The 15,965-nt window shown below is 35.0% G+C and overlaps 4 protein-coding genes across 5 annotated transcripts; 3 read left to right on the top strand and 1 right to left on the bottom strand.

Annotated features, from left to right (window-relative positions):
- Nucleotides 1–212: 212 nt before the first annotated feature.
- Nucleotides 213–5,095, top strand: LOC108227678 (threonine--tRNA ligase, chloroplastic/mitochondrial 2). The gene is made up of 8 exons (XM_017402959.2): nucleotides 213–595; nucleotides 1,787–1,933; nucleotides 2,050–2,197; nucleotides 2,433–2,686; nucleotides 2,838–3,215; nucleotides 3,812–4,120; nucleotides 4,308–4,508; nucleotides 4,711–5,095. Exons 1-8 carry the CDS (start codon nucleotides 332–334, stop codon nucleotides 4,969–4,971), a joined length of 1,962 nt encoding a protein of 653 aa, XP_017258448.1. The 5' UTR covers nucleotides 213–331; the 3' UTR covers nucleotides 4,972–5,095.
- A 155-nt stretch (nucleotides 5,096–5,250) lies between these two features.
- On the top strand, nucleotides 5,251–7,012 carry LOC108227679 (exopolygalacturonase). The gene is made up of 4 exons (XM_017402960.2): nucleotides 5,251–5,524; nucleotides 5,617–5,925; nucleotides 6,044–6,559; nucleotides 6,638–7,012. The coding sequence occupies exons 1-4, from the start codon at nucleotides 5,384–5,386 to the stop codon at nucleotides 6,872–6,874; spliced, it is 1,203 nt and encodes a 400-aa protein (XP_017258449.1). The 5' UTR covers nucleotides 5,251–5,383; the 3' UTR covers nucleotides 6,875–7,012.
- Nucleotides 7,013–7,998: 986 nt separating this feature from the next.
- Nucleotides 7,999–8,632, top strand: LOC135146936 (uncharacterized). The gene has a single exon (XM_064078851.1). The coding sequence runs from the start codon at nucleotides 8,147–8,149 to the stop codon at nucleotides 8,420–8,422; it is 276 nt and encodes a 91-aa protein (XP_063934921.1). The 5' UTR covers nucleotides 7,999–8,146; the 3' UTR covers nucleotides 8,423–8,632.
- A 1,640-nt stretch (nucleotides 8,633–10,272) lies between these two features.
- Nucleotides 10,273–11,540, bottom strand: LOC108224360 (uncharacterized). 2 transcript variants are annotated; one of them, XM_017398941.2, is made up of 2 exons: nucleotides 11,249–11,540; nucleotides 10,273–11,093 (listed from the first exon to the last, which is right to left on the bottom strand). In XM_017398941.2, the coding sequence occupies exons 1-2, from the start codon at nucleotides 11,261–11,263 to the stop codon at nucleotides 10,584–10,586; spliced, it is 525 nt and encodes a 174-aa protein (XP_017254430.1). In that variant the 5' UTR covers nucleotides 11,264–11,540; the 3' UTR covers nucleotides 10,273–10,583. The 2 variants fall into 2 exon arrangements, with proteins under 2 accessions (XP_017254430.1, XP_017254429.1); XM_017398940.2 differs by having other exon boundaries at nucleotides 10,273–11,108; nucleotides 11,249–11,400.
- Between the last annotated feature and the right edge of the window lie 4,425 nt (nucleotides 11,541–15,965).

The following is a 15,965-nucleotide window of genomic DNA, read 5'->3' as shown; positions in this document are numbered from 1 at the left end:
TCTAAACCCATCTTTTGAAATACAGTGTCTTTATTTTGTTAAGGACTTATTTTCTTTGAAATATGTATATTTTTTTGATATGAAAAATAACAAGGTGTTTAATAGGAAAGAGAAGTTATCTTAGAAACGTAAAATTTTATATATTATTTTTTTCTAAAATTAAACTCCTGCTCATGATATTCACTTGAGGGGAAACAAATCAAATAAAACGGTAGTGCGAGTGTGCGAGTAGTTAACCCGCATTCCCTGCGGAAACAAGAGCCACACAACATAACAAGATAGAAACCATACATACACCCTTTTCTTATTCTTAGCCGGCGACGCATAACCGATGGCTCTCCGTAGTGTATCGCCGTCTCTCTTAAAACTAACTTCATCTCTCCGTCTATACTCTCCCAAACTCCGCTCTAATCACCACCGTCTTCCTCCCTTGCGCCGCCGTGCAATCTCCGCCACTGCAGTTGAACTGGTCAACAACAACAAGTCGGATAACAAAATCATCACCCCAGCAGCGAATCAATCGGCCGATGAAGATGTCAGAATCGTTCTTCCAACCAATCAGTCTTCCGCAAAGCTCCTTAGGATCCGTCACACTGTAATTAGCTTCCTTTCGTTCTATAACTATATCTCTTTTTATATATTTAGTATGCCCTTATGTAGAGTTGTTAATGCTCTCGTGGACATTTGGTCGAACACTTTGTATGCGGCTTAAATCTCAAATTGGTTGCTAGTGGATAGGACTTACCATAGCTGAGATATCATTTTCTACACTAATGTCAAGGGGGTATTTCAATCACTTAAGTTATAAGTTTCATGTAGCAAACCTTTGAATTAAAAAAATGAGCTAACATATATTTTGGGATGATTAAAATCTCTAAAAAACCATGGAAATAATATTATGTATAAAGTTTTAATTCTAGATTGTATGGTCTAAAACAATTGAGTTTTATTACATAAAGTCTCTTTTCGCATTAATTTTTAAAAAAATCATATATTCACAAGTTAATTAAAATTTAAAAATACTATCGAAGATATTATAAGTTACAAGTTTTTTTTGGTAATGACTTGGGTGATCTTAATGATACCTCACTGAGATTTGGTGAAAGAAATGATATCACGTGTCTACTTTAGTGACCAGTTTGATAGGTAATCCCTTTGTATGCAAGTTCTTAGACTCTACAAATGTTCTCCCCCTCCCGGAACGTAGAAAATATAATTTCATAAATTATTTTATTTTTTTTCACTGAATAAAAATTTAATGTTTAGATTCTTATTCATAATAAAAAATTAGAATTAAGTTATGAAACTATACTTTAGAATCCTTAAAATGCGGGCCAAACGGTGAAAATTTTTGTAAAGAAATGAGAGGGACGAAGGGATTACTTATTATATTTTGTAAGACATGCTTAGCCTATGCAAGACACGAATTGCATTTAGATAATTTTAAAGTTGTTTTATAAGAAAAATTGATTGCATCAATAGTATATAGTATGTATATTGTTTCTTTGATATATTCAGTGTTGATGTGTTTCATGTATAAATCTTTTATAACAGGACTATATTTTCAGCATATTAAATATTAAAAAATATTTTATATATAATATTAATTGAACAAACATATGTCATGCAACATATTTTACATATAAAATATTATGAAACATAAGAACATTTTGCAGGACACTCGGGTGTTGCATTTGTCCTCTGTATAAGGTCTTCTATAGAATACAACTCTCTCTATAAATAAAAGATACACCTGCTGGCTAAATATACCTGTGTGTCGCTGCAGTGTGCTCATGTTATGGCCATGGCTGTTCAAAAGGTCTTTCCAGATGCTAAAGTAACTATAGGGCCTTGGATTGATAATGGTTTCTACTACGACTTTGACATGGAGCCTCTAACGGACAAAGATCTTAAAAGGATTAAGAAGGAAATGGTGAGCATCTACCCTAGCATTACTATTATTTCCTTTATTCGGAGTATGTATAAAGAAAAGATATTTATTACCCTATTCTTTCAGGGTACGGAATTCATTTCTTAAATCATCTGTAGGATCGCATTATTGGCCGGAATTTACCTCTAGTTAGGGAGGAAGTTACGAGAGAAGAAGCTCGGGAAAGGATTGCTGCCATCAATGAACCATATAAAATGGAGATTTTAGAAAGCATCAGGGAAGAGCCGATAACAATCTACCACATAGGTAAGTTTTAAATGCTCCTACTTGATTTATATTTTCACTGGCAATTTAGTTTAGTCAGGATTAGTAGGAGCAGTGCAAAAAATATAATGAAGAGGCACCTATACATGGATTAGGATTGTTGCTTAATAGTATAGTGTATTGCATAATTAGGTTTGCTGCCAGCCAGTAAGAGTGGTGTGCTCCTCCATTTATGTAATTAATTATATGTCTAACATTTATTCTTTAATTTTTCCAGGTAATGAGTGGTGGGACCTTTGTGCTGGGCCTCATGTTGAATCCACCGGAAATATTAACAGGAAAGCTGTGGAGCTTGAATCTGTTGCTGGTGCATACTGGAGAGGAGACACAGATAAACCAATGCTCCAGAGGATCTATGGCACGGCATGGGAGAATGAAGAACAATTGAAGGCATATGCTCACTTTAAAGCGGAGGCTAAACGTCGGGACCACCGCCGCATTGGCCAAGACCTTGATCTATTTTCTATACAGGTAATTGTTTCCGGTCAAACTGAGTAATTTTGGTGTAAATTTTAATAGGTTTGCCTTGAGCATGGCTTCCACTTTTAAGCTTTAATCTCTTTGTTAAGACAATTTCTTATGAAGTAAACATAGCCTAAGAATCCTTGTGCAAATAACGCAGGATGAAGCTGGTGGGGGTTTAGTTTTCTGGCATCCAAAGGGTTCTATTGTGAGGCATCTGATTGAGGATGCTTGGAAAAAAATTCACATTAGACAAGAGTATGATCTACTGTATACACCACATGTAGCAAGGGCAGATCTGTGGAAGATCAGTGGCCATCTGGACTTTTACAGGGAAAATATGTATGACCAGATGAACATTGAAGAGGAGCTTTATCAGCTTCGGCCAATGAATTGTCCATATCATATTCTGATATATAAAAGAAAGCCGCATTCTTATAGGGATTTTCCTATTAGAGTTGCAGAGCTTGGAACAGTGTATAGGTACGAGTTGTCTGGTGCCTTGCATGGTCTCTTCCGTGTAAGAGGTTTTACTCAGGTACATTCTTCGTTTTTTTTCCGCCTCATTGGAGAAGGTTAGGTAAATGAGTTTGCTTACAAGAATAAACCTACCATAAGAATAAAATAACAGATTGATTCTGTGAAGTGCGAACGCACGTTACTGCTGCTGCTTCAAGAATAACAACCAAAAAATAGACCACTAAAATCTTTAACTAGCAAAAATAAAGAAATATATAAAGACAGAACAGCATCAGAAAGGATTTCGGGCGGATCAAACCTCCTAAAGTTGAAAAAGGATAAATAATGAAACTGATCTAGTTAAGAATTTAATGGAAGTTAAACACTAAGAGGAGGGAAATTAGCAAACTAGAGATATATAGTCAATAGATTATATGTATGTCTGTGAGCACTTTGGTGCAATGGGATAAGAAGGTGCAAGAATATACAAGCAAATTAAAAAACATGAACATCCATTAAGGCGGAGGTTCCAATTTTGGGTAGTGAAATGAAGGCACCGATCTGGATCTTAGAACTGGAACCTGAAATCTTGGTTTTCATAGTAAAATACTGGAAGCACATGATCTGATCCTAAACAATATCCCAAAATTCAAGACAGTATTGTTGATTTTGCAGGATGACGCACACATATTTTGTTTAGAAGATCAAATCAAAGATGAAATTAGGGGTGTTCTTGATCTTACCGAGGAGATATTACTACAATTTGGTTTTGAAAAATATGAAGTGAACCTTTCGACTAGACCAGAAAAATCTGTGGGAAACGATGACATATGGGAAAAAGCAACATTGGCGCTTAAGGATGCCTTAGCAGATAAAGGGTGGAATTATGAAATTGATGAAGGTGGTGGTGCGTTTTATGGACCGAAGATTGATCTCAAGATCGAGGATGCTCTTGGAAGGAAGTGGCAGTGCTCAACTATACAGGCAAGTCTCAACTCAACACATGAACATCTATTTTGATACATCTGATTTTTTAGGCATCAATGAGATTACCTGGCTCTTTAGCTATATCTTATTATTTGCTTTTTGTAATATTGTTTTATCTGCACTTATGTTGGCAAACAGTTATATGCTGTTCTTTGTTGAAAAAGTTTTTTTTGTTTGTGTTCAGGTTGATTTCAATTTACCAGAACGTTTTGACATTACATATGTTGATTCTGACTCGGTAAAGAAGCGCCCTATCATGATTCATAGAGCAGTTCTTGGTTCCTTAGAGAGGTTCTTTGGAGTGCTTATAGAGCATTATGCTGGAGACTTTCCATTATGGCTTTCTCCAATTCAAGCTCGAATTTTGCCTGTCACAGACATGCAGGTAATTTCTTCGACTTCCCCCTGAACATGGGACATTGTCACACTAGGACATCTGATGTCCTACTTACTATATAAATGTATATCAGCTCAAAGTCGTTCATATACTTAACTAAATAGTAATGGAAGTTATTAATATGCGAAAATTATGTATCTGTAACATTTGTATATCTCTTGGTCTAAGATATGAGTGTGCTTTTCTACAGTTGGACTACTGTAAAGAGGTCACCAGAAAGATGAAAGCTAACGGTATTCGGGCTGAAGTTTGCAGTGGTGAGCGTCTGCCAAAGCTCATCAGAAATGCTGAAAAACAAAAAATTCCTCTAATGGCAGTTATTGGGCCCAAGGAAGTCGAGACACGTACAGTTACAGTTAGGTCTAGGTTTTCGGGGGAGCTTGGATCCATGGCAATTGACGATTTTATTAGGCAAATGGAACATGCAACTGAAAACAGAACATTCATTTAAGACAGTTTGGATATGAAAATTCTTAGTTTCCAATTATACTTTCTGCTTTGTATAATGGTGCAAAAATACTGTGATATCTGAGTAAAGGTATGGTTGAGAAATAAAAAAATTTGTGCGCCCCTGAGATTATGTGCAATTTGGTGTTTTAATTCAATAAATTTATGTGAAGAGCTCGCGGCAAAAAAAAAAAAAAAATTATGTGAAGAGCTCAAATAAATCTCAACCCCTTGTGTAATACACAGTTATACACCAAACAGACACAACACACGGTGGCCTCAAAAGATATTTTGCCTAAATTTGGGCTTCCTAGATTTGGGGTGGTCTTCTCAGGCTCCCTTTTCATGAATCTATAAGTAAACATTACATAATTTTGTCTTTGCAAATCTAATCCCACTTTGCTGCATCGAAAACTATGGAGATGATTACTTCAAAACCGATTCCAGGTATATTATGTGTCCTAATCTGGATGTCGATAATTACGAGAAGCCAAGGTGCAGTCATTGATGCAAAACAGAACGGAGCAAAAGGTGATGGTGTTACAGATGATAGCCAGGTGACATTTGAAAGAATATGTCATTACATTCTGTTTTATAAGATGATTAGTTTGTGAGATTAAAATTTTGTTGCTTATTTGCTATTTTTAAGGCTATTACAAGTGCTTGGCAATCAGCATGTTCGTCGCCAACTCCGAGCAAGCTTTTGATTCCAGCAGGGCAATACGCTGTCGGGCCAATGACATTCCTTGGTCCCTGTAAAGCTCCTATTACAGTGCAGTTTGATGGAAACTTGAAGGCTCCCACGGATCTCAACAAGCTCAAATCACAGGACGGATGGATTGTTTTCCAGCAAGTTGATGCCATGACGCTTAGTGGTGGCGTCTTTGATGGTCAGGGCAAAGTTGCCTGGTCTCAGAATAATTGTGCCCAAACTGGAAAATGCAGCAATTTACCCATAGTATGTACCTTTTTCGGGAAATAAGCCCTTATTTATAAAAATCAAGGTTAGCCAAAGGGCCCCTTAGTTGTGAGATCGAAACTTGAATATGACAGACTGCATGTTTTTTTGTAATCAGAATATAAGGTTCAACAAGGTGACAAATTCAATGGTGCAAGGGATATCTTCAGTGGACAGCAAATTGTTTCACATGAACATACTACAATGCCAGAACTTGACTCTCAGCCATATAACCATAAATGCGCCAGGAGACAGCCTCAACACTGATGGCATTCATATTGGTCGCTCAAGTGGGATAACGATCTCTGATTCTGACATCAAAACCGGAGATGATTGTGTCTCCATGGGTGATGGAAGTCAGCAAGTGACTATAGAAAGGGTGACGTGCGGACCAGGCCATGGAATTAGTGTAGGAAGCTTAGGAAAGTATCACGACGAACAACCTGTGATGGGAGTTTTTGTCAGAGATTGTACATTCACCAACACAATGAACGGTGTTCGTGTCAAAACATGGCCTGCTTCTCCCAATGGCGTTTGCCAGGACTTGCATTTCGAGAATCTGAAAATGGATAATGTAGGCACCCCTATACTGATAGATCAACAGTATTGTCCTTATGGCCAATGCCAAGCACAGGTATGTAAGGCCAATTTTTTATTTCTATTTTATCAAACTTGTTGCTGTGTTTTCTCTCACAAATTGGTGTAATTGCAGGCTCCTTCGAAAGTTAAGATAAGCGAGGTGAGTTTCAAAGGAATTCACGGAACATCATCGACGAAAGTTGCCATAAAGATAGCTTGCAGCAAAGGGATACCCTGTCAGAATGTGGAGTTAAATGACATAAATTTGCAGTACCATGGTCCAGATGGAAATGGTGTGTCTCAATGTGTAAATGTTTTGCCAACAATGAATGGACAAATATTCCCTCCAGCTTGTACAGAAACACCATGATTTCTATGATTTTGCTAGGGTAAATTAAAATTAAAGCTGCTGGTGATGTATATATGTTGTATATATGTAGAGAGGTAGGAAGTGTTGTGTACAAATTCACATAAAGGGACAGGCTCTACTTATAGTTTATGACATTCATTATGTTCTTCGGGAATGTTTCAGATAGAACACTAATAGGCAGTGATGGAATCAAGATTTTGAAAATCAGAAAATAATGGAACGTTAAATTTTGTAGATTAGTAGGGGCTCACAATCAAGTTTTAACTGATTTTTAATTTAAATTTATGAATTATAAAAAAAAATCACAAACAATTTTTGAAGATTCAAGATTTTTACATAAACTGACCCGATCGATCCCACGAACCCCCAAGAAATATTTGTCCCTCCCGAGCCTGGGAAAATTAACACAATTTACATATAAATTAATCGTTGCCAATCCCTCTCACTCTACAGTCTACATGAATAATTATGAAGTAATATCCTGCTTTGCTTCTTTTGTTGATACAGGGTTGACTCATATAAAACAATGTGCTGCAGATTGTTGCTAGTGCTTTTCATCACAATCTCTTTTTTTTTAGTGATAAATAATTCACAAATGCTGGATGCATTAGTAAATAGAAAACGATTCAATAATCTGGGGAAAAATCACTAACTACTGCTCGGTGATGCAGACTTAAAATGCTCATCATGTGGTTCCTGATACTAGTGTCTTCTTCTGAGTTAGATATCAGTAGGTTCATGACACAGAGACCTCCTGATCGATGTTAATCAATACAGATTTTATCTATGTATGATCAGGACTCTGAGATTAAGTTGATCCACCCAATGACAAATCACTTGTAATCATCTCTTCTGGCCTTTAAGGAACCGGAGGAACCTCTAGCACAATTATCATAAATTCATAATCTATTTAAAATGCATTGCAGTAGTACTGTAACTGTAACCTTATCATTGTATTCTACTGCAATTAGTGTCTTCAAATTTTATTCAAATAGGCCGAATTATATATATATATTTTTAGTAGGATTAGGCACCTTTGTCGGCAAAGTTGGTTTTATAAGACCCCACGAAAATGGAAAATTTAACAAGTTAAATGTTGAGAAAAGCACTGAATAAAACTAATGTGATAGGAACAGGCACTAACAAGACCACCACAACCTTCCATTACCCCAGACTTATACAAAGCTTGGTTCCTCTTTACTTCAAACTAAGTCTAGCTTCCTCCCACAAATTCTGTCAAACAGTTTATTCTCTGAATTTAAGTCTGTCAGGATGAGGCGTAAAAGTCCACGAGTAGCTGATGAGAACATGTTTGGTGATAACGGGAATGGAGTTGGCTTACCTGCACAAAACAGAAGAGGGCAAGGATGGATTGGACTTGCCATTATATGTAGTATTGTTCGAGCTCCTCTGTCACTGCTGTCATCTCTGCTTCATCCGCACATCAATAATGCTGATGGAGTTGTGGTGTCTGGAGAATTGGCACGCGTATCTGAGATGAATCATCTCATGGTTAGTGACAGCATGCGTTATGCTATGCTAATGTGAATCTGTAAGTAGGCTGGCTTGAGTATGCATGCTTCTAATTTTGTGCTCTTTTAGAATTTATAGAAGAAATGTTGCGATTCTGGACTCCTAATTTTGTGTCCTGTAAGGCTGTAACTGTGTCGTCCATAATTTTGGCAGAAACAACGGACTTGTAAAAAAATGATCCTATAACTAGTATTACCACTGGAGTATCCATCCAGCATTGTTTGATGGTTAGTTCAATATAATTCAAGTGGACCTGCACTAAATGATCAGATTAAGTGGGGATTTTGCCATCTATCTTTTTCTCTTCCTTTTTTGGTCCCCTCTTTCTGTCCACTCTTAATATGGTAGATAAATATGTAATTCTGCAAGGTATTCATTTAGGGATGTGCTTTTAAGTAATTGAAATGATTTCAAAATATATCTTGTCCATTATTTTCGACATCAGACAACTGCTACTGGCAAATAAATTCTGAAAAAATCTTGGCTGGATCACCTTGCAAGGGCTTTGCAGAGACACACTCCATCAAATCTCAGCCAGTCCTGTTATAACCTGAGTTTGATTTCAATTATCTGTTTCATATCTACTTACAGGATAATCTTTAGCGACAGACTGATGCAAATTAATTTTAAGCACTTTTTAGTTCTGGTGGTTGTTCTTATTCTGAACGATGAGGCTAAGAAAGTGTAATTATGTTTTCTGGTTTCTGTTTACACTAAATGGAACAAGAGCCGAGAGTCAACTGTTCTAACTATTTCTGCTAAATATACTAATAGAAGTGCTACTGAATTAAGTGAAGGTCATATATGTGATGATTTGTCAATGGTCGTCGATCTTTTATACAAGTATACAACACCCTATTGGAGATGCTCTAATTAGCACGTAGTAGGTGATACCTGAGTGCACAAGTTCCTGCTCTGCAAGTCTGCTATCAATATCAGCAAAAAATTTCTATGAAGCCAGGATCTTCTGTCAGGAAGTTTCTGCCCGGCCTTGCATTCTCCTTGATCTACAAACTGATGTACCTGTCTATGTAGAAGATCTTTTGTAAGTGGTGTGTCCTAGCAATTGAACAAAGACCCTCGTCGTTTTACAAAAATAACTTGAATCCAATGATCATGGGAATAAAAAAACAGCTCCACTCACATAAATAAAATAAAATTCCTTTCGACTACATATAGCTTTATTCTCTTTCAAAAATTGAATTGTTACTTAAGACATTGTTCAACAATGAGCGCTAGTTGCTCAAGGCATTCTTGGCGTCCTAGCGGTGTCATAAAATAAGAAAGTGACCCTCCCCATTGCAGATGTCCTTGATATTCTCTAAAATACAGTCAGGGAGTAGTGGCCTAGTTAAGCTGATTGGGTCTCTGACTCTCTGTAGCTGCCAAGTGGAAATAGGCTTCCTCTATAATACCCAGTCAGACCTCGACGGTTATAACTTATAAGCAATGACTATGATTTCAATACTTAAAAAAAATTCAAATCTAAATTCTTCATTTACAGACTTTTAACATACTTATTCAAACAGACTAACAAACATAAAATTTTAATAGATTCACTCAAACTTTCCTTATGCTTCACTTTTCACAGTCTCTGCTTGTGTAATAGTCTCTGAATGACCTGTTATGATGTTCTAGCTTAATTTCTAAATTTCTATAGATAAGCATAAGTTAGGTTGAGTAATTAGTCTTCAGTTCTCTTGTATTAGCCTTGAATCTAAATTTAGCAACAGCTTCCGGTAAGCATATGAATATAAGAATAAGAATAGGCTTCTGTTGGCCATAACTAAACCAGATAGGGGAATATAAGATGAAATCCCAAAGAAGATCCATCAGGAAATCATGAAATAAGGAAGCACAGCCCGTAAATTAATGAAAACATTCCATTGAATTGCACATGACATTATTGTTGGAGACAAATATTACACAAGTGACCACATACCACATGAGTGATTCCAACAGGCACCGCCCTGATCACATCTCCTCGCGTACGTTTTCTGGTGACCTTACCCTTCAGCCTCTATATGATCATCGCAAAGTCCCATAAGGCCATAACCCATACATGATACATGACACATATTTAGTACAGTACTAGTTAACACAAACTCTTTATTTTCAACAAACACAAACTCTAGAAACAAAGCGCCAGTAGTCTGATCTGAAGCATGGAATCTGTTTATTCTTCGGTCTTCTTAGTTTCCTCCTCCGCCTCAGCTACTGCTGCCTCCACCTTGTCTTCATCTTGCTCAGTAGTAGTCTTCTCCTCCTCCTCCTCCACATTAGTATCTGCAACAGCATCTTCTTTCACAACCTCCTCAGCTTCTGCTTTAGCTTCCACTACAGCTTCGGGTTCAATTTCTACAGGCGCATCTGAAAATTTCTCAGCAACCGGCTCCTCAGCAGGTACCACAACTTCTTCCTTCACAGTTTCCTCTGGAACACTCTCTGCCTTAACCTCCTCTTCAGTGACCTTGGCCTCCTCTGCTGCCGGGGCTTCGGCATTGGTTGCCTCTGCTGGCTCATCCGCGACGACAGGTGCAGGAGTAGTAGTAGTAGTCGTGGTCTCGGTTTGTTTAGGCACTTCTGGTGCTGCGACAACTTCCTCAACTGTGGCGGCTGCTTCTTCAGTTGTTGTCTTTGCTTCTTCAACTTTCTCCGCGTGGAATGCTGATGTTGCTGACACAACCTGCACGTAAACACCCTGTTATCATCGTATCAATAAATTAGACAAGTTACCAGTTATCCTAAAACCTTGACGGATAAAATAGTTGTAATACTTTTAATAGCTTAGAAATCATGTACAACCTATCATAAGAGAAATGAAAGATCTGTATTGGTTACCTCGACTGTGGCCATTATGAATATAAGAAGAATGCTATTAGGAACGAAGAAGATTGAAGATTGGAGAGAAGGAGATAGATGTAGAGAGTATGGGTTGAAGTGGTGAGTAGAGATGGTGAAGCAAAAGGGATTTATATAGGCCTCGTTCCAGCACCTTTGATAACTTTAAAGAGTCACGTAAACAGGAAATAATTGAGGAGTCATATCAAATAGGATGAATCATACTGGTATGTATAATAGGATGAAAAGATTCTAACAAAATACTGAAAATTTCTCCCAACTGATATGTTTTAAACAAATGATTTGTTTTGAAATTTTAAACAAAGTTTTGATTTATTGTGGACCAATATTACTGTTTAATCATGAGAACTATATATGTATTTTCTTAGGAAAAAATATCATAGATTTTAGTATCATTCTGAATAAAAGGATAAGTTCTTTATATACGTAAAAATGGAGTATTAAGATTTAAGATACTCCACTGTAGTAGTTTTAACCGATTGTCCCTTCCATATTCCATTTGTGAAAACTGAAAAGTGTTCACATATTAAACGACTGTCATAAAATACGTAGACAAGTAAATCTTGGATAGAAGTATTAATACATTTATAAAGAAATTCAATTTGAATCTTGAACACACAATATATCATAACAGACCATTATATATTTTGGATAAAAATATTAACATATTTATTAAGAAATTCAGCTAAAACTATAGTGATGTGCAAATCAGGACCAAAAGGCCCTAATTCGATATTCCCATTTATATAGAGTAGAAGAGAGGAGACGGTTTTGACCAAAACGATCGGTTAAATATATATTAATTATAGAATTTGTGAAATTATTATAAATTTAGAAAATATATTATTGTTATTTTAAATTATTATACATTACATATTTTTATATTATTAATAACAGATGATATGAAATATTAAATTTTTAGAGGTTCAATAAATACAGTTAACATGATTCAGAATTGGCTACATTTTTAAGGCAGTTTAATTATAATGTTGGATGGAGGAATTTGTAGGTATTCTCGATAATTTAGTAAAAATATATTTTATGTAATTTCAGCTAAAAATATTTCATGAATAGGAGTTTCCTAAAAGTTTATATTATCGAAACAACTGATCTGTGGGTTCCACACGAAGAATCTAGAGAATTTTAAAGTTGCTTAAACTTATCACTAACTAAAAAATTAGCATGTCTGGTAATAAAATGTGAAAAAATAGGTGGAAGATCGATGAGTGTGATGAATGAGGTAGCATGGGAGTTTGTTATTCTTCCATTGGAGATAGCTTAAATAATTGAACCCCATTTTATAATAGCAGTCCCAGAAGCTATCATCTCTCCTTTTCGTTGCGTGTGCGATTGAGCAGCTGTGCTTTGTGCAGTCGGGAATGTAGGTGACCTGTTCGAAACGCTTTACTAAATCTCTAATCATGCCTTCATGTTCTAAGGTCACCCGATCCCGTTACACACAAATCTGTCAGATTAAAGATTGTATTGTGGATCCAATAAAATGAATCTCCCGAGCTGGCTAAAAATGATGCATCTCTGCACAATTCACTTTCTTTCTTCTTTTGTGGATGCATGGTTCTGGCAGGCACTATCCTCCTAATCAAACACATGTTCGTGTACCGTTTATTTCTTTTGCATCGTTCTAAATTACAATGAGTTAATTTTGCATCGAATTACAATTTTCTTATAAATGATATTATTATTCATCAAAAATTTAGAGGTAAGTCGTCGCTTAACTCTGTTGATAATTCGTCCATATATTTATATTATGGACATGATCTGATGATCCTAAGACCAACTCCAACTATAGATCCAAATTTGGATGACCAAATGCTCCAAATTTAAGGTGGGATCCAAATCTTATGACAACCATGTGATCTAAATATGGATCCAAATTCATTTATCTTTATTATATTCATATACTTTCATTTATATATACTGATAAAATATTAACTAATTTCATTATTAATTATAATAATAAAATCGACAACTAGACAAAAATTAAATGTTACAAAATAGTTCAGAAACCATAAAATGGAAAATAAATTAAAAGCATTAAAACTAAATCAATAGTTTAGTTTTTATTTAAATTTTTATTATCTTTAAATTATTTATGTTGTATTATTTTATTTCATGTTTTTAATTTTCATGTATTTTGAAGTTTCATGTATTTTAAAATTTTAATTTATAATTAATCATCATTTTAATTATATTCTAATATTAATTAATATATTTTTAATAACATTAACAAATCATCAAATAATAAAAGTAACAATATTTTAATATTAAAAAGATTTGGATTAGTGAATAGTAGTGATCCAAATTTGGACCAGTATTATTCATCGATCCAAATTTGAATCACTTTTTAAGTTCGGAAGAAACTGCCTCAAATTCTACGTCATTGTTTTGATTTTGAGATTATAATCTTTCTTAACCCGATATTTATTTTCGTATGTGAAGTATTCTAGTCATGTACAACAACACGGGTCCGAATTCAACTCAAAACATCATCAGTTTTATCTTTGAATTTCATCTTACAGGTTAGAAGAGTCAAATCAAACTTTTCACTCAACAGTAAACAGGGGCTACTTTAAAATCGTAGAGGACGGCTTGAGAGTTGTCGGACGGTTGTAAAGATAAAGCACTGGTTGGCCGGTGCAAAAGTTTTAAGTCGTACGATCAATCAATTTATATTTTTGTCGTAGCTTTCCAATTTATTTATCTGTTGGGTTGGTTCACGCTAGCATAAATTGCTTCAAGAAACTTGCATGCACTTTTGTTTTTCCTTTGTCCCTAGCGATGACAATATTGGACCCGATCCGACAACCCGACACGAATTCGACCTGCAAAATACGAATTCGGGTTGGGGTTTTTCGGGTTCGGGTCGAATTCGGGTTGACCCAAAATCAATCCAGAAAAAACGGATCATTTTCGGGTTGAATTCGGGTTACCCGAAATTGACCCGAAATTATCCGAAAATTAATATATAATATGAATATTATATATATTTATATTATTTATCTGTTGGGTTGGTTCACGCTATCAAATAAAATTTAGTTCTTTCTCAAGTTTTATGTTTTAGATCATTCGTGGCTGTCGTATCATATTAACTATCCATTCTCCCGGAACATTTAAATATCAGGACAGACTTATTAAATGATATACAGTACTGTAGTATATAATAGCATGAAATAATAACAATATTATTTGGCCTTCAAAAAAAAAAAAAAATAACAATATTATTTGATAAATAAAAATGGGATTAAACAACTTCTTTTGTCCTAGTGATTTACGCATGTTCACCATTTACACATATTTTGAGTTTTCTGTAAAATATAGTTCGATGATGTCTTTTAGGTTTTATTTTTTTGAATAAAAATTTAAACATTAAATTTTTATTCAAACAAATTTTTTAAAAAATATTAAGAAATTATATTTTGAAAAATTCTTTAAAAAATTACGTCTACGATAGTACGATTGAATGAACGGACCATTCATTCTCGTCTGTCTTGTTCAAGAGCGCGCATTTGGCAAGTCTGTCACTCTGAGAAGATGGCCACGGTGACGTGAAGAGACCTAAGGTGACTCAGCAGTGGACCCACTCCTGCTTCGTTGGGTTCATCATTCACCTGGAGTGACGCAGCAATTGGGACCCACTTCTATCTTCCATTTCGGCTTCAAACTTACTCCCTCCGTCCCAGTCAATAGTATACATTGGGGGACGGGGGCGCGGCACGGACTTTAATGCTTCAATATAGTATAGTTCTGTAAATTATTTTTAAGATTTTCTTTTTTTGTATAAAAGTATAACATTTATATTTTTATACAAAAAAAGAAAATCTTAAAAATAAGTTGTGGAACTATGTTTTATAAGAGCCTTAAAAAGCGTGTCGAGCAGTGAAAAAGAAACGTATACAATTGACTGGGACAGAGGGAGTACAACTTTTGACCTATTTATATTCAATAAAAATTGCTACAAGACCTTCCCCTCTCGGCTTCAAACTTCAGTTACAATTTTCTCTCTTAGGCTTCAAATTAGGGAACCTGGGATCGTGGGTGAAAATAAAATGTGAGATGTAATTATAATATTGTAAAAAGTAGAAGTGGGTATTAATCAGTTCAATCACAGTTAACAATTAGTCCTTCATCGATTAATTTGATAGCTTAAATAATATAATATCATGTTTAAGAATGTATATTTTATTTCAAACGAAATGGTTGCTATTTAAATATAATGGATTTCAAATGTTATTCAAATCCAATTTCTTTGGATATCTTAACTAGTCATTTAATCAAATTTTGAATTTCAAATAAATTTAAATTCCTAAATGCCGTAATAACACTGTAATGATATTTGATTTATTAAATCTATTATACTAGCTAGTTTTAAGAAAATATGGTGTGATTAATTGAATTGACAGAGTATCCTATACGATTAATTGGGGTATAAATTGATTGAAGCGGTGATTTTTGAACTATAAATACGAGAATGAATATTAAAAAAAACACGAACGTAATTATTTACCCACTAAATGACAATGAGATTCTCATTCCATATAATAAAATTATTAATCCACACACTGTCACATATATTTAAAATGTGATTCTTATTAATCGGACTCATTCATCATGATATAAATATCCTTATTATATTTTTCGGTTGATCAACATTTTCTTTTTGTCATAACTCAGTTGA

The sequence above is a fragment of the Daucus carota genome, chromosome 6, assembly GCF_001625215.2.
Source record: "Daucus carota subsp. sativus chromosome 6, DH1 v3.0, whole genome shotgun sequence".
NCBI classification, from domain to species: domain Eukaryota; kingdom Viridiplantae; phylum Streptophyta; class Magnoliopsida; order Apiales; family Apiaceae; genus Daucus; species Daucus carota.
Note: the sequence above shows the minus strand (reverse complement) of the source record. Positions and strands in the feature narration are given on the sequence as shown.